The sequence below is a fragment of the Zootoca vivipara genome, chromosome 11 (assembly GCF_963506605.1).
Source record: "Zootoca vivipara chromosome 11, rZooViv1.1, whole genome shotgun sequence".
In the NCBI taxonomy this organism is placed as follows: Eukaryota; Metazoa; Chordata; class Lepidosauria; order Squamata; family Lacertidae; genus Zootoca; species Zootoca vivipara.
The window spans coordinates 853464-871311 of NC_083286.1; the positions used below are offsets into that span (position 1 = coordinate 853464).

Sequence of the window (17848 nt, forward strand, 5' to 3'; positions counted from 1 at the left end):
TCAGTCACGGAAGGGCATTCAATTCAGTGAGGGCATCTGCTAATGGAAGACAAGGTGAGAGCCACCTTTTGCCAATTCCCTCCTCTTCCGCTCCCCGCTGCAAGCTTCCTGTACCACCTTCAACATTCCACCCTGTTTTGAAGGGCTCCCAACTCTCTGGAATCAATTGTTTTGCTGTGCTGGAAACTGCAAGGAAGGAGGGGAAATAAGCAAAAATGGCACCTTGTCCCTCCCATTCGCAGATGCCTCCACTGGGAGCCCTTCCGGAAGTGCCAGGACACCACTTGGATTTGGGGTCAATACATCCAGTTTGCTAACATGCTTGTGTTGGTGCACTATGTCCAACATGGATTGGGGCCTAAAAGCATTTTCAGTATTAATAATCACAATTAAAACTAATAGTGGCAATAATGTTGTCTGCATGCTTTTGACTATATGCTCGATTCTGTCCAAATGTCTTATGCGAACAAGCTCTCTGGGAGCTTTTATATGCCCATGTTAATGGTCACCTGAATATTAACCTTCAGTTGCACAACCAGTAACCAGTAAACTACTTAATGAGTACGTAAATCTGTATTTTGTTTAACCAAAGGTTGGCTAACATTTGGCCCTCCAAATATTGCTCCCACCTTCCCTGGCTCTTGGCCATGCTGATTGGGGTTGATGGAACTTGATGTCCAACAACAGGTTAGCCCACCCCTGGTTTAGCTACATTAAAAGAACTTAGGAGAGGGTACCTGGGTCTTCCCCCACCCTAAAAACCCTGTGAGGTAGGTTAAGCGGAGAGTGTCTGCCCCTGGTGTGAGATTCTTGGCTTAGTGGAGGTTGGATCTGGGTCTTCCCAGTCTTAGTCCAACACTGTGCAATTCTGACTTTTGTTCAGAACATTATTCTTTATATTCCGATGTCTCTACTATCGCCAGAAAATATATCCCCTGTACATTAAATTGGCTTAGATTGCAGACCTGTAAGTCACTGTTGGTCTGTTGGTCTGAGTCGAAGCAAAATAAAAAGATTCCTTCAGTAGCACCTTAAAGACCAACTAAGTTTTTATTTTGGTATGAGCTTTCGTGTGCATGCACACTTCGGATCTGATGAAGTGTGCATGCACACGAAAGCTCATACCAAAATAAAGACCTGTAAGTCCTTAGCAATAATTAAATCCCATTAAACCCACTGGAAACATTGATAGTATTGGACTAAGTTATGGACTATTTATAATTGTGTGCATGCAGCTGAATTGGTTAACGGATTGCATCATTAAAATGTTTTATAGAATACTAATTTGGTTATGGTTGTTGTTTTTCAGTTGAGTGTTTTGTCTCGAACCCCACAAATTCTTCTTGCATTGAGGAATTATCTATTACACACTATATGCTTTTACATTTTTCAGCATAAATAATTTTTTAAAGATTTTTTGCTGGATTTGTAGCTGGTTAACTGACAGAACTCAAAGAGTACTCATTAATGGTTCCTCGCCATCCTGAGAAAAAGTGACAAGTGGGGTGCTGCAGGGTTCTGTTCTGGGTCCGTTGTTCAATGCTTTTATAAATGACTTGGGTGAAGGAATTGAGGGGATCCTTGTCAAATTTGCAGATAATGCCAAACTGGGAGGGGTGGCTAATTCTGCAGAAGACAGAGTTAAAATTTAGCCCAAACTAACAAAATGAATTTCAGTAAGGCCTGAAATGTAAGGTTCTGCACTTGGACAGAAAGAATCAGATACACAAATACAGGATGGCGGACACCTGGCTTACTAGCCATACATGTGAAAAGGATATAGGGATTTTGATAGACCACGTGCTTTTCATGAGTCAGCAATGTGATGTAGCAGCAAAAAAACAAACGCTATTCTAGGCTGCATCAACAGAAGTATAGTGTCCAGATCAAGGGAAGTAATAGTCCCACTCTATTCTGTCTTGCTCAGACCACACCTAGAATACTGTGTCCAATTCTGGGCACCACAATTTCAGAAGGATGTTGACAAGCTGGAAGGTGTGTAGAGGAGGGCAACCAAGAGGATCAAGGGTCTGGAAACTAAGCCCTATGAGGAGCGCTTGAAGGAGCTGGGTATGTTTAGCCTGGAAAAGAGGAGACTGAGAGCAGATATGAGAGCTGCCTTCCACTATCCCAAGGGCTGTCACATAGAAGAGGGAACAAGCTTGTTTTCTCCTGCTCTGGAGGGTGCAGCTGGAATCAGTGGCTTCAAATTAAAAGAAAGGAGATTCCAACTAAACAGGAGGAATTTTCTGACTGTAAGAGCTGTTTGATAGTGGAACCATCTCCCTCGGGAAGTTGTGGACTCTCCTTCCTTGGGGGTTTTTAAGCAGAGGTTGGATGGCCATCTGTCATGGATGCTTCAGCTGAAATACCTGCATTGCAGGGGGGTGGACTAGATTACCCTTGGGTCCCTTCCAACTCTACAGTTCTATGATTCATACGATCTGAGCAAGGGCTTTGAACATTTAAAGCACAAACATGATTTACAATAAGCCAGGTTTCCAATTTGAATTCCTGCTTTCAAAGATGTCCTTGAGCCTCTCATTTGTTATGCTGAGCTTTTCCAAACCTGCTTTTTAGTTTTCAAAAGAAAAAAAAGTAGACTGCTTTAGAGTGCTCAACCTAATTGTAAATCTATTCTCAAAGAGAGAAGTTGCATTGTGTTTGAGATCACCTGGCTTGGAATGCTACAGCCAGAAAAGACTAGAATCCCAAACCTGCATGGGAGAGAACAATGCTAACATTTGTTTTCTCTTTTTGCACCTGTACTCTGGACTCACCTTCTTTGGAGGTCTTTAAGCAGAGGCTTGACAGCCATCTGTCAGGAATGCTTTGATGGTGTTTCCTGCTTGGCAGGGGGTTGGACTGGATGGCCCTTGTGGTCTCTTCCAACTCTCTGATTCTATGATTCTACTTCTGCACAACTTGTAACTTTGGGTTCTTATTGGCAGTGAATACAGAAGTCCCACAGTTATCTCTCTCTCACATGCATATCCTTTCTTTGGATTCTTGTCCTATTTGAGTTATAATGTTCCCCTCCCTCCTTCCTCTGGGGCCTGCGGATCAAGCTGCGTCGTTTGTTAGCCCAGACTGTTGTATTTTCTCTTCCCTGCACCAGGACAATAGGGCTGAGGTGAAATATTCTGTCCGATGGAGGGTATAAGTACACTGTGTTGCTGTAATGTGCAAAAGTGTATGTACTTTGTAGGAACAAGCCAGTTAATTTAACACAACAAACAAACCATCTGTCAAATAATTTAGGAGCTCATCATAGACTTGTAGTTAGTCCAGCTAAACTGAGTTAAGGCTAAGGTAGTTTTTTAACAGGTTATGGATACCTTTTAGGATCTCCTGAGTTGAGAGCTATTTGGTCTGAGAGTTGAGAGCTGCTGGAACTTGTAGGGAAGAAGTCCTTCTGCTAAGTGGAGCGAGAGCCAGTTAATATTGGTCCGTCCCCCAGCCAGTGTTCTACAAGGGTAACACCAAGTCTCCACTATATTTGGGGCAGGGTGTGGGTCTAGGTTAATGTTTTCTTTCTAGTATTGCCTTTGCTGGGTACATATCAGTGTCTAGCCTTCATTATTGCAGAGAAAACCTTGGAAAGATGCAGGTGATATCTGGGGAAAGGAGATATTGCTTCCACAAAGAAGCTGGGCAGAGCTTCCATTGGTAAAGCCACAATTGCTCAGCAATAGGTGCCTGCAGAGAAACCCAGCCTTTCTTGCCTCATTGACACTCCAAAAAGGCAACTGGATGCGTCTTCATCCTAGGAGAAATTTAGCTTCCCGTATGCTTCTGCACATGCACAGAAAGCAGCATTTGCAGCTGTGTGTCAAAAAAGGGAATCAGATTAGACTTTTTAAAAATCATGCACACCAGACCCCTCTCCTACCCAAAGCCCCTGAGCCAAGACTACACAACCCAGTTTCTCTTATTTCTCTTTCCCCACCAGCCACTCTTTTTAAAAAAAGCCAAATATATTGTTATAAGTAAGCTAATATATGGCAATTTATTTAATTTCCTTGTTGCACTGATTATGCTATTTTGCACATTTTTAGAAGCCTATCTGATGTTATATAACTCACTGAAGGTGGGGTTGGGGCCAAACCAGGGCTTTGTGCCTTTCTGACAAGGAAAGAGAAAAACCCATTGAGATTATTTTGCTTCAGGGTTAACTTTTGTTTCAACTGAATGAGCAAATGTAAGAGTCAGGTTGGATTATCAAGTGCTGTCTCTGTGACAGAGAGGCTGGTCGCTCTTTGTCTCTTCTCATTGTATCTGATCTTTTGCTATCATGATGAATTTCAGCCAGTCCAAAGCTGTGTTTGCAGCCTTTGCTTCTGGCACCAGAAGTGGTGTGTTCTCTCTCTTTCCCATTAGCAGCATAATTTTGCTCAGTAATTCAATTTTTTCCATCCTGTAGTTCCTGGACCCTGTGATCCTGAAGATTTAATTGATGGAATCATATTTGCTGCCAATTACCTTGGCTCTACTCAGCTTCTTTCGGACAAAACTCCATCAAAGAATGTGAGAATGATGCAGGCTCAGGAAGCTGTGAGCCGAATCAAGGTGAGGAATCTTTCTTGTTGTCTGTCTCTATGGAAGAGTCAAAGCTAAATCTAGGAATGATGCCTAAACCCCCTTCTGAAATGTACTCTTAGTGGTAATTTGTGTTTGGACCCCAAAATTTGCCGGGTCATTTTTTCATATAAAATAAGTTGCTCTCATGCTCTGCGGGTGACATCCTACAGCAGTGGATGTTATTACATAATCCTTATAATCTGAACAAAAGGGGTCTCTGGAGGGAATTAATATTTCTGCCCTTATTCTAGACACAGGTTATCCAGCCCATCCACAGTGTACAGAAATGCAAGTGTTCAGCCCTGTAGGCCCACCGTGTCCCAATACTTTGGAGAGGCCCATGGGGGGTGCAGTGGGTTGGAGGGTGAGGAAAGGATGGTTTGGAGACTGAATACATTGTCTTGCTGTTTTAACATATATTGCATTGTGATCAAGCCCAAGAAAAATGCTCACACGAACATGATGACCATGGAATGGGCATTGAGGATTTACCATGCAGGGAGGGGGGGAAATACTGATATACAGTAGTTGCTAAGTTGAATCTATTCTGCCTTTTCAAAAATGTGCTGGTAAGATTGAAGAAGTTTTAAATGGCATTTTGTGTATTTTCTGGTAGATATCTGACATAAACACAGAATTTATAAGAAGTATAGATATGTATAGTATATTTTGTATTTTAAAAATGTATTTTAATAGTATTTTAAATCAGTGACTTTGCGCTGTTATCCAGCACAAACTGCCGGAACTGTTGTCTTTGTACTGGTGTCAGTACCTAACTAAGAGCACTGCTCCCCCTGTGCCTCAGCCCCCTGGCACATGGAGTGGCTGGGGAGTCCTTGGTGGTTCTGGTCCCTTAGTCTTTAACCACCTTCACAGCAAGGGTGCTGCCACCCTTCCTCTCTCGCACAGCAGTGGTGGGCAGGAACAATACTGGGGTCAGGAGGGGGTCACTGCGTCAGCTTGGGTCATTGGGATTGTTCAATCTTCTGCTTGGTACCTCAGAATGGTCATTCCCCAAAGGACTGTGTGTCTCTAGAGCACAGCATGGAAGGGACACAACAGAAATACTTCTATCTAGATGCACATAGTTGTGTTCTTTCTAGGCATCTGTAAAATCACCACTCCTAGATTATACCTCAGCTCCACACTTGGGGCTTTCTGTGTTTACCATTTGTAGCAGTAGAGTTGCTGAGATTTTCTTGGTTTTTTGGCATGCATTCACATGTTATCATTGTTCAGTTAGTATTCTGAAATAATGTACCCCCCCCCAAAAAAAAATCCCTGCCACACAAACAAACAAAAATCATTTTTTGTGAAAGATATGGAATGAGTTCTCAATATTTTTGTTTGTGTGGCACCTAAAGAAACACGATCCCAGTTTCTGTGTGGAGGGTTGATGGGCATGGTTTGGAAGACAGCCGCTTTGTGCCACGTCCCTCTGATCAGTTTTGTGTCAAAACATCTCCTCTTTGTAGGCCCAAATGGCTGCTAGCCATTCATACATAATACCTGGAATCCTAGACACTTGGTCTTGGTCGTAGGGATCCTCCATATGGTGTGATCCTTTAGTATATACACATTGAAGACCCAGTATAGGAGTTAACAGAGGCACACAATTTCCTAGCAGTGCTGCTCATCTTGCCATCAGGAAGCTATGGGGGCTCAGGAGCTCATCTACCTGTGGCCAAAGGTCAGTTGCCCAAAGGCTGCTTTAAAGTTGCAGTTGCCAAGTGGAGGTGGCTTGCAACATCCTCTGCAGGAGAACTACTCTCTGTGTGTAGAGCAGGTGGCAACCTGAAGGGCGGGCATCTGTTTCTCCTTGGATCTACATGGCAAACTGTCTGGCCGAGGATGTTTTCAAGCAGCCTCCACAAAAATAAGACTCATTTGTTTATATTGAGTTCTAGTAACATGTTTAGGATTGGATGGAGTTTAGCTAAATTGGAGTGTCGGGGCTGGATTGCTTTTCTCTTGTGGATTGAAGAAATGATGTTTCATTTCTTAACAGCAACAGCTGAATTTGCACTTTAGCAGAATTATTCCTCTCTCAACAGTACAATTCTCCTCTAAGGCAGCTAGTCTATTTTTCCTTCTTTTTTTAAGTTACTGGGTAAAATGTTTTCCTTTTTTGGTCTGTCTGCCTTCCTCTCTCGACTAGTGTCTATGTACAGGGTTATTTTATAAAAATTTACTTTTCTGTGTGAAATTTGAATTATGAAGCAGAACTTAATTTGGCTAGATGGCAGTCATGGTCCTGACTTGGAGTCTCTGAAAATACCTCTCTAACTATTCTCCTGTCTCTGTTTATTACATGCTAAGCAGATGGCCCAGAAATTAGCCAAAAGCAGAAAGAAGGTGCAGTACAAACTCATCAGCTTGATGTTTTTTTGTTTTTTGTTTTGTTTTGCATTTATTACTTTTGATTTTCACATTTTATTTTTAAAAATTCTGTATCCAGCAAACCTTTTCTTACAATTTGTTTGAACCACCATATAAATTGACATTTTTCAAATAACCAGTAGCATGGTTTACTTTGTTGTTTACCATTAGCCATTTCATGTTAGTCGGGTAATGCAAAGTAGGGTAACGGAAAGGTTGAATTAAATGGAAAATAGGCTATCCCCAAAACTATCTTCCAACTATAGAGCTGACTGAGAAAGGTTTTTAATATATCAAATGGTATGGTTCTAAAACTGTGTTCGGAACGCATTAAATTCGTAAGTAGAGATACCACTGTATACAAAAGTTCCAAATTTTCCTAATGCAAAATTATGATTCAAATATAAAAAGGCTGCCATTGAGAAAAGGTCACTGTATATATGCTTGTCCATTTCTTCTCTATACCATCTTCCTTAACTCTGTTAAATAACCGCTCTGTAATGCAGAGCTAACCAACATAGTGCACCCCAGACCTGGTTGGGCTTCACCTTCCATCCTGCCTGACCATCGGCTGTGTTGGCTGGCAGGTCTTATGGGAGTTGGACTCCCATAACATCTTGAGGGCACCATGTTGACTACTCCTGCTCTAATAGAGGGGATTATAGAGTTCGGTCAAGGACAGTCTTGCAACATTTAGGAAGTTAACAATCAAGACAAATACCAGAGGTTTGTGTATACTCAGTCTCTCCTTGAACCCACTAAGCAACTCTTAATCACTTCATAGGCTCAGGCATCACAGTACTTTCTTTCTACGTGTGGGAAAGAGGAGGAGGGATATGTGCAAGAGCGCAAGTCTAGAGAAAAATGCTTGAAGGAACAGGGATAATAGGCAAGAGATTTGTAGGGAATTAACACTTTTGTGCACAGTACTGACTTGAGCTCGTAACTCACATTTCGTACCCCTATGGACAGCTTCCATACCTCAATGCTTACATTAAATGCTTCTGCTATCTAAATGCTACATGTTGCATTGCTCTTCTGATGACTGTGTCCTAAGGCTTTTTAAAAGTGTGATCTAACACAGTTCTGTTCAAGGATTCTTCACAAATGCTTTTTTTGTTGTTGCTGCTGCTGATTAACTCTGACCTTAATTGCAGGCCCCTGAAGGTGAATCTCAGCCCATGACAGAAGTTGACCTCTTCATCTCAACGCAGAGGATAAAAGTGCTGAATGCAGACACTCAGGTACAGCAAATACCCATCAAAATAAGACAGTGTTGTTGCCTCATTGATTCATCACCCATATACTGTATTGTATTTATTTCCATTTGTTCCTTTTATTAGCCTGAAGAGGTAACATGGTTTAGATCATTTATTAGGGGGTGAAGTGAGGCAGAAATATCATTGCACTCCAAATGTTTTATAAAAGGAGCTATCAACATGGTTTTGTTTTGTTTTTGTCATTCATTTCACAAAGGTTATTTCTCCACCTTTATGACCTAAATATTTTTGCAGATGCTTACTCTAAGAAAGGTCAAAAATTAAAGTTATGCCAAGAAATGTCAGTTTGACAAGGAAGAATAAAATGCCTTCTAGCATTTTAGGTTTAAATAAGTACAGTATTATGGGGGAGGGAGCATATGAAAGTTAATAGGGCTACAAATATAACTCAAAAGAACTGCTAGATTGCTGTAGTCCAAAATCAGACAAGCTTATGCTTTCTGCAAAGAGGGATAGATATCCTGACCTCATACTGCTGCAATTCGAGATCTTGCAAGTGGGAACTTCTACTGTTCTTTGCTTTTAGGAGGTGATGAAAATTCCCTTTAATGTGGAAAACGTAAGTGTTTGTGTGCACTGAATGCCAATGTTTTTTAAATTCTTATGTGTTAGTGCTGAAGAACACTAACGGAAGGGTTTGTCTTCTCTAGGAAACTATGATGGATCACCCGCTGAGGACCATTTCCTACATTGCAGATATTGGGAATATAGTCGTCTTGATGGCTCGCAGGCGAATGCCAAGATCTAATTCCCAGGATAATGTGGAGGCATCTCATCCCTCCCAGGATGGGAAGAGACAGTATAAAATGATCTGCCATGTCTTTGAATCTGAGGATGTAAGGAGCTTTATTGTTTCTGCATTGAAAATGAGCAAAGAGTTGTTCCTCTCACTTTCAAATGCAACCACAACTGATCACACTGCAAGAGAAGGCCCTCCTTCAGTCATCTGGGGTGGGGGCAGGGACTGAGGCCTGGAATGATATGGGTTGAGATGGAAACAATGACTACAGAGGAAGAGAGCAAAGAGAGGGAGAATTCTTTCAGGACAGGCAGTCATTATGGTGCCCTCCAGATGTTGGTAGACCATTTACTCCCATCACCCCTGACCGTTGGCCATGATGGCTGGGGCTGAAGTTATAGTCCATGACAGGGGTCAGCAAACTTTTTGATCAGGGGGCCAGTCACCTGTCCCTCTGACAGCTATATTTAGAAAAATATAAATACCTGCAAGCTGTCTCAGGAGCGCATCTCAACACCGCCCACTCACCTGTGTTGTTGACGAGCAGCAGCCGCTCCATTGGCCCTGCCCCGTGGAGCCCCCAGGCGGCGTTCACCACATGCTGTGGCCCATCATCTGAGGCCAGGTCGGTGGGCAAGCCGCGCACGCATGCAGCTCGCCCTCCAGCGCTGCAACCGAGCTCGCCACCAACAGTAGCGCCGAGTCGGGAGCCAGGCACAGGGCCAGCAGGTGCGCCAAGCTCCAGATGAAGCCCTGTGACATGCCTGTCATGATGCCCATGGAGCGGCCCAGGCCCCCCGCCCACCCACCACCCTCTCTGTCCACAGCCAATCGTGGAAGTCAGTCCCTGCGAGGCGTCCTCAGCTTCTTTTCAAGGAAACACCGCGCCGGTTCAGCTCAGCGCAGGGACTGACTGAACGGGCGGCAGGGTCCATAGGCCAGATTTACGAGCCTGGTGGGCCGCATCCGGCCCCCGGGCCATAGTTCGCCACCCCCCGGTCCATGACATTTGGAAGGCACCATCTAGACTACTATTGGGGTATGAGTTGGTGAGAATAAGAACTGGTGAGAATACACAGCAGACCCAGAAGCACAAATTGCAAGTATGACCCAAATTCTCTTATACAGTGATGTACTTGAGGAGACCCTAAGCGAGGAACAAGAGGCTAATTTTTATGAGACTGCTGTCCATTTGCTGAGGGCTCTCACAATATTTTGCCCAGCTTATGGCCCTTAGTGAGCCAAATGATTCAGCAACCACTAATTATAATAAAAAAGAATCACTTTGATGTGTTCTGTAGTTGCATCATTTTTAAAGCTTTCCCAGCTTCCACTTGATTTTGTGAACTAATTTGGTGTGTCTGATTTTGTTCCTGTTTCATTCCCCCTCCCCTTTGGCAACTGCTACAGGCACAGCTAATTGCACAGTCCATAGGTCAGGCATTTAGTGTGGCCTACCAGGAATTCTTGAGGGCCAATGGGATAAATCCAGAAGACCTGAGCCAGAAGGAATACAGTGACCTGCTCAACACCCAAGACATGTACAATGATGACCTGATCCACTTCTCAAAGTCTGAAAATTGCAAAGATGTATGTACCCATTCTAATAACAAAGCCATTGAGCTAATAACCCCCTGAGCAACCCAATTCTAGTAACAATTATACAGCTATTAGAGTTCCTCAAGAATGACTTCTGTCCCTGCTCTCCACTCGTGGGATATTAGCAGCCAGTCTTTCCTCCTCTCACACCCCGCTTTTCTATATTTTTAGGATAGTGCTAAATTTATCAAGATTGAATTGATTACCATCTGCCATGTATTTTTTTTAAAAGAAACAGCTTTCACATATTTGGCCTGCTGTGTTAATGCAGTCAGAATTTTCACTTATGTCAGGCATCCCCACACTTCAGCCCTCCAGATGTTTTGGACTACAATTCCCATCATTCCTGACCACTGGTCCTGTTAGCTAGGGATCATGGGAGTTGTAGGCCAAAATATCTGGAGGGCCGCAGTTTGGGGATGCCTGACTTATGTAGTTGTAACACGGGGTTGCAAGAGCTCGTTTCAAAAAAACTGTTTGAAGCTGGCTTGAGAGATACAATGCTAATCTCTTTGTAGAAAAAGAACTTTGTGAAGATGTAATTCGTAGTCATTTAAACCCACAATAATAATCCTGCTGAGTTCCTTTGCTTTATTCCACTCTACTATTGCACAGATAATGTTATACATCTTTTTATTGATGTAAATCTTCCAGATGCCCTTCATTGATTTAGTTGCAATAGAGAAGCAAAGTGTGTGTGCTTGAAGGCAGTTTCATTTATTCTGTAGGTTTCATACAGGAGAAAGGTTTCAGGTGGTTCTCGTTTTTTTGTTCTCCTAATTCAGGTTTTCATTGAGAAGCAGAAGGGAGAAATTCTGGGTGTAGTAATTGTGGAGTCCGGATGGGGATCCATCTTGCCTACTGTTATCATTGCAAATATGATGCATGGAGGACCAGCTGAGAAATCGGGGAAGCTGAACATTGGGGACCAAATCATGTCCATCAATGGGACCAGTTTGGTTGGCCTACCACTCTCTACCTGTCAGAGTATCATAAAGGTACAGAAAATAGACTTAGTCTCGAAAGGGCTCCTGTCTGTGTGTGTAGCAGGGAAGAAGGCTGTTGGCTCCTTGGCAGGTTAAAGTGGGATGATGCTTCGGTGTGGTCACACGTGGAAAGCCTTGCACTATGAAAGCCAATGGGATTCACAAGCTGTTAAGATGATGACATTCTAGAGCAGGCATGTCAAACCTGCGGCCCTCCAGATGTTTTGGACTACAATTCCCATCTTCCCCAACCACTGGTCCTGCTAGCTAGGGATCATGGGAGTTGTAGGCCAAAACATCTGGAGGGCCGCAGGTTTGACATGCCTGTTCTAGAGCATGAAGCTCTAGACATTCTAGAGCAGAGGAGCCTGTGTGCAAAAGGGTGTTGTGACCAATTAATGCATAGGCATTAGCTGTTAGTTTCCATCCAGATGGAAAATACCTTCTGCATTTGGGATCGCCAGTCCCCGTTAAGGGGTACCATGGACCAGGTATTTTACATGTTAATCCAATCTGCTTTCCGGTCCATACATGTCAATCATTTTTCTCACACCACCCAGTACCAACTATAGCTGTCATCAAAATGAAATATATGAACTCGTAGACTTTTTTTAAAAACAAAAGCACAATGTGCCAAGGGGCACTTGCTAGAAGCTCAGCTGGCCTTTTCTGATTCCTTGGGACATATTCTGACTGGGAAGGCAAAGGGGTGGGCATATGCAACACAGCTGATGTTTGGGTCTGGATTGTCTGGTGCTTTTCTGTGTATAAATAAAGCAAACCAACCGTCCCAAATGTGGAAGCTATAAAACAGAATGAAAATCTCTCGCAACCTTGTGTGTCTTTGCACACCAGATGGCTGCTGAATAGCCTTTTCTTCCTGTCAGTGTTGTAGTTTTATTTACTTTCTCGTCTTCCCACATCTATGTGCATGTATCTTTGCTTGATTAACAACAGAGATTGGATGGCCATCTCTCCTGGGTGTTTTAGCTGAGATTCCTACATTGCAGAGGGTGGACTAGATGACTCGTGGGGTCCTTTCCAGCTCTACAGTTCTGTGAAATGAAGTGGCTCAAAGTATTTCCAATTTTTCCTAAGTGCTCTTGGAGGCACTCCTGTGTGGCTGAATCTCTTTCCACTGCAGCAATTTTTCTTGGATGAAGTTGTGTAGCTACACTTTAATGTGTAGGTAGTGCAACTCGCACAGCACATTGGCGATAAATATTCACACAGTTGTTCAAAACTAAGTATACACCATTTATCAAATTTGTGAGAAACAGAAAATTACTTACAAAGTGCCATAAAAACTTACAAGCTACCTAAAATAAAGTGAACTTGCAATATCAGATTTTACTAGGTTCTTATAAATTCTTGAGGAAAATAAATATAAGACACTGTCTTTTTTTCGAGGAAACACGGTATCTACAAGGAATCAAATTTGAGTTCTTTGATTCGAAATGTGAAACCTATAATGAGAGAATGTGTATATCTATCTATCTATCTATCTATCTATCATCTATCTATCTATATCTATCTATCTATCTACTGTATCTGTAATCGAACAGGGCTACCTTGCTAAGCTATTCAGTCTTTATGCTTAAGCCAAGAAATTCTCTCTTCATTGATATCCAAGTACAAAATTATGAATTTTTGCATCAAATTTGATTCCTTGTAGATAGTGGGAGGGTGTATATTTACTTTGTATTTAATTGAACACCTAGAAGTGTATTATGTTAATTCTAATAAGAGTCCGTTTGGATTATTATCAGTTAGTATTAGTGGATGCATCAATGGCTTGAGACTACTGAAGCCCAGGAAACTCTGCTCAGGGAGTGTGCTATCCACCAACCCCAACAAATCGGCCCCACTGGGGGTGAAACAGCAGGCTCTCGACTGCATGGACTGCTAGGGCAAAACGGGGATAGAGCGCTGGAACCCTGTCTTCTTTATAACTTCATCAGCACCTCACAGCTACCGGGAACAACGTTGAACGTACCTTTTTCTTGAATCTTCTTGAACTTATTTAAAAACAAAAAACTGAGTCAAGAATTTATAAGAACCTAGTAAAATCTGATATTGCAAGTTCACTTTAAGTTTTCATGGCACTTTGTAAGTAATTCTCTCACCAATTTGATAAATGGTGTAAACTTATTTTTGAACAACTGTGTGAATATTTGTCGCCAACACTTTATTGTGTGGCTACTCTTTGCATTAGTTATCATTTTACATTCAAGTTCTGTAACATGAGCTTGTATTTCTGCTGTGCATGTTTTTAAATTGTGATGATGGAGCAAATGGTACCGTAGTGCACATCAAGTTGATCTAAAGTGTAATGTTCCTTCACAAATTAAGATTAATTTAAAATTTTGTTTGACATATTGTTTTTAAGGGGTTGAAAAACCAGGCTAGAGTTAAGCTGAATATAGTCAGATGCCCTCCAGTAACTACTGTCCTTATCAGAAGACCAGACCTCAGATATCAACTTGGCTTCAGTGTTCAGAATGGCATTGTAAGTAGCATTTGACATCCTTAACTGTTTATAAACCTAGCTCTAGCTCTAATGATATTCTCTTTAATAAAAAAGGAAGTTGATTTCAAAAGCACTTAATTTTTTTAAATTATTGAATTTTAGCCAAAGCATTATTATCTGCATAAACATTAAGGACCCGATAGTTGAGCAAATGAATAAAGGAGTGTCTCCACCCCCATCATTCAGCTCCAAAGGTCTTCCAGCGGTTCCCTCACTGCAAGAAGCAAAGTTACAGGGAAACAGGAACCTTCTCGGTAGTGGCGCCCGCCGTGTGGAACACCCACCCTTCAAATTTCAGGATCACACTTCAAAATGACCTTAACAGATTAGACAACTGGACCAAAGCAAACAAGATGAATTTTAACAGGGAGAAATGTAAGGTACTACACTTGGGCAAAAAAAAATCCACAAATACAGGATGGGAGACACCTGGCTTGAGAGCAGTACATGTGAAAAGGATCTAGGAGTCTTGGTAGACCACAAACTTGACATGAGTCAACAATGTGATGCAGCAACTAAAAAAACCAATGCAATTCTGGGCTGCATCAAGAGGAGTATAGCATCTAGATCAAGGGGAGTAATAGTACCACTGTATTCTGCTCTGGTCAAACCTCACCTGGAGTACTGTGTCCAGTTCTGGGCACCACAGTTCAAGAAGGATACTGACAAGCTGGAACGTGTCCAGAGGGCAACCAAAATAGTCAAAGGCCTGGAAACAATGCCTTATGAGGAACGACTTAGGGAGCTGGGTATGCTTAGCCTGGAGAAGAGAAGGTTAAGGGGTGATATGATAGCCATATTCAAATATATAAAAAGGATGTCATATAGAAGAGGGAGAAAGGTTGTTTTCTGCTGCTCCAGAGAAGCGGACACGGAGCAATGGATTCAAGCTACAGTACAAGAAAGAAGATTCCACCTAAACATTAGGAAGAACTTCCTGACAGTAAGAGCTGTTCGACAGTGGAATTTGTTGCCAAGGAGTGTGGTGGAGTCTCCTTCTTTGGAGGTCTTTAAGCAGAGGCTTGACAGCCCTCTGTCAAGAATGCTTTGATGGTGTTTCCTGCTTTGCAGGGGGTTGGACTGGATGGCCCTTGTGGTCTCTTCCAATTATAATTCTATGATCTATGATCAAATCTCAAGCAGATAAAGAGCTACGTAACTTTTAGAAGACATCTGAAGGGAGCCCTGTATTGGGAATTTTTAATGTTTGCTGTTTTATTATATTTTATATATTCTGTAAGCCGCTGGTGCAAGACAAAGCGGCAGCCATAGAAAACCTCGTCTTGCGAGGCAACCTCCGATCGCAAAAACCTATTCGTATAGCGGAAAATTCATCTAACAGGGCATTCGTCTAGCAAGGCACCACTGTACCTGGAGGAGCATCTCCACCCCAATCGTTCAGCCCAGACACTGAGGTCCAGTGCCGAGGGCCTTCTGGCAGTTCCCTCACTGCGAGAAGCAAAGTTACAGGGAACCAGGCAGAGGGCCTTCTCGGTGGTGGCGCCCACCCTGTCAGATGTCAAGGAAATAAACAACTACCTGACTTTTAGAAGACATCTGAAGGCAGCCCTGTTTAGGGATGTTTTTAATGTCTGATGTGTGAACTCAATGCAGCGCCTGCCATTTGACGGTTTCAGGGCCTCACATGGTGTGCTGTCATTCTTTTGCATCTTGTCTTTCCAGATCTGTAGCCTTATGCGAGGAGGCATTGCAGAGCGAGGAGGCGTACGAGTGGGTCACCGAATCATTGAAATAAATGGGCAAAGTGTTGTAGCAACACCTCATGAAAAGATTGTTCACATTCTCTCAAACGCTGTTGGTGAGGTAGGACCTGGCAATTTTCAATCCCCCGTCTAGGCCATTTTGCCACCAAAGAAGATGGCAGGTGTGGGTAGGTCAGCCCTTCCTGCTGTGTGTGGCTTTCTACTGAGACTAAGGCTTTCTCAGGAAGTACGTTGAATGGCCATGAGTCTAGTTGTACAAACATTTACCTCTGTATGTTTTCTTTTTTCCTTCCAGCAACTTGGGGCTTATCCTCACATCAAATTGTTTAGATAGGTTGGCCTAAGGGGTAAGGCAGCTTCTGGGCATTGGGCTCAGGTCCATTTTGTTGTTGTATTAAAGATGGAAGGAGATGAATGGAAGGAGATTTTGCTTCGACTCAGACCAACACGGCTACCTACCTGTAACTAGGATTTTTTCCTTTTGCAAAGTAAACTCAACAACTTTGAGCTGATTTTTTTAAAAATGCGGCTTTTCCTCTTTGCAAAAGAAGCTGCACAACTGTGAGCTGATCCCCCCAAAAATGGGGCTTTCCCCCTCTGAAAATTAAGTGCGTCTTATGGTGCAAAAAATACAGCGCTTGCTTCCTCCCTCCCTTCTCCCTGCAGGCCCCCCAAATCTGTTCTAGAGGCAAGGGAAACCCTCCACAACAGTGTGTGAAGTTGGCAAGCTGCCAAGGGAAAGAGTTAAGCTAAGCTAAAATCCCTTTCTTCCACCCTACCTCCAGTGGGAACCTCTGCTAGGTCTCAGTCCCTTGCGCAGATGGAAGGAGCCCTTTGATTCTCAGAAGGCTAACTATGAATGTACTTTTTAGTTTGGAAAATACACATAAGAAACTGATGCCATTATTTCTTTCCTTTGTCCAGATTCATATGAAGACCATGCCAGCTGCCATGTACAGACTCTTGACTGCACAGGAACAACCGGTTTACATTTAAGCTGCCCCACCCAGTGTGCATGGAGGACGTTTTTCCTTGTTAGTGGAGTTTTCTTGTGCTGCGTTTTGATGTCTGCAGCAACATGTCTCACTCGGTTCTCACCTTTTCTCATTCTGTGTACAAGATGACATTTTGGGTTGCACCTTTTTACTACTAGTTTTATGTAATTCTTCACAAAACAGAAAACTAACCAAGATTTTCTTGTGCACACACGCACATAAACGCACTTATTCCAGCTACACCATCATTTTATGCCTCTCTGGCTGTTAGGATAGAAAATAAAGTTAGAAAGCTCTTTTTACCAAATAGGTAAAATTCTCTTATTTGAGTAACAGAAAGGATGCAGATTTGTTTTATCCTACATAGTTGCTGTTAGGTGTATGTTAGCAACAAGCTGACAATTTTGCCCTAAAGAAAAAGTTGTGATGTGTTTGAAAAAGGAAATGGGATGACCCCTTGTCTATGAGGAGGGGGCTGCTGAAGGGTTCTGCTCATCCCATGCTGGGAATAAAATGTACATTGTCTAGAGATGATGCCACAAGGTCTTTCTCCACCACCTCCCCCCCCCCTCCCCAAGTCTCCTATTTGTCATGTGCAGCATGATTTTTCTTGCAATGGCTTTTCTATTCCATACTTTCTAAGATTGAGTGGTCCACCAGAAACAGTGTAGGGTGTTGGGGCAATACTGCTGTCAGGTCTTAACTTTCTAACTTTTTTTCCATTTGTGTATGTATGAATGTGTCTGTGGGCTGTCACATTTTAAAACTGTATGCTTGATATTTATGATTTTTCAGCAAGTCTACATGCAGTTCTAAATGGTTTTATTGTTCTGAGCCAGTTTACTTCTAACATATCTTTGGTCCAAAAGTTTGTATTTAATTTTTTTTAAAGAACATTTCTCATTAATTTTGGACCATAGCAAAATAGTGGAAGGTGTAAACTTAATTTATTTTGTAATATATATATATATAAATATATATATAAATATATGTAAAGTTAATTCCATGCCTGGGATACTAAAAGAGTATGCTCAC

General features: G+C 42.4%; 1 protein-coding gene across 4 annotated transcripts in view; it reads left to right on the plus strand.

Annotated features, from left to right (window-relative positions):
* Nucleotides 1–17671, plus strand: part of APBA1 (amyloid beta precursor protein binding family A member 1) — a 74861-nt gene extending 57190 nt beyond the window's left edge. The window contains exons 5-14 of one of the 4 annotated variants that reach the window (XM_035099645.2): nt 4424–4569; nt 6904–6936; nt 8118–8204; nt 8767–8799; nt 8891–9076; nt 10390–10569; nt 11364–11576; nt 13954–14073; nt 15778–15918; nt 16743–17671. In XM_035099645.2, coding sequence (XP_034955536.2) covers nt 4424–4569; nt 6904–6936; nt 8118–8204; nt 8767–8799; nt 8891–9076; nt 10390–10569; nt 11364–11576; nt 13954–14073; nt 15778–15918; nt 16743–16814 — 1211 coding nt within the window. In that variant the 3' untranslated portion in view covers nt 16815–17671. The remainder of the gene's footprint in view (nt 1–4423; nt 4570–6903; nt 6937–8117; nt 8205–8766; nt 8800–8890; nt 9077–10389; nt 10570–11363; nt 11577–13953; nt 14074–15777; nt 15919–16742) is intronic. The other 3 variants (XM_035099648.2, XM_035099649.2, XM_035099650.2) reach the window with 3 other exon arrangements.
* The last annotated feature ends 177 nt before the right edge of the window (nt 17672–17848 follow it).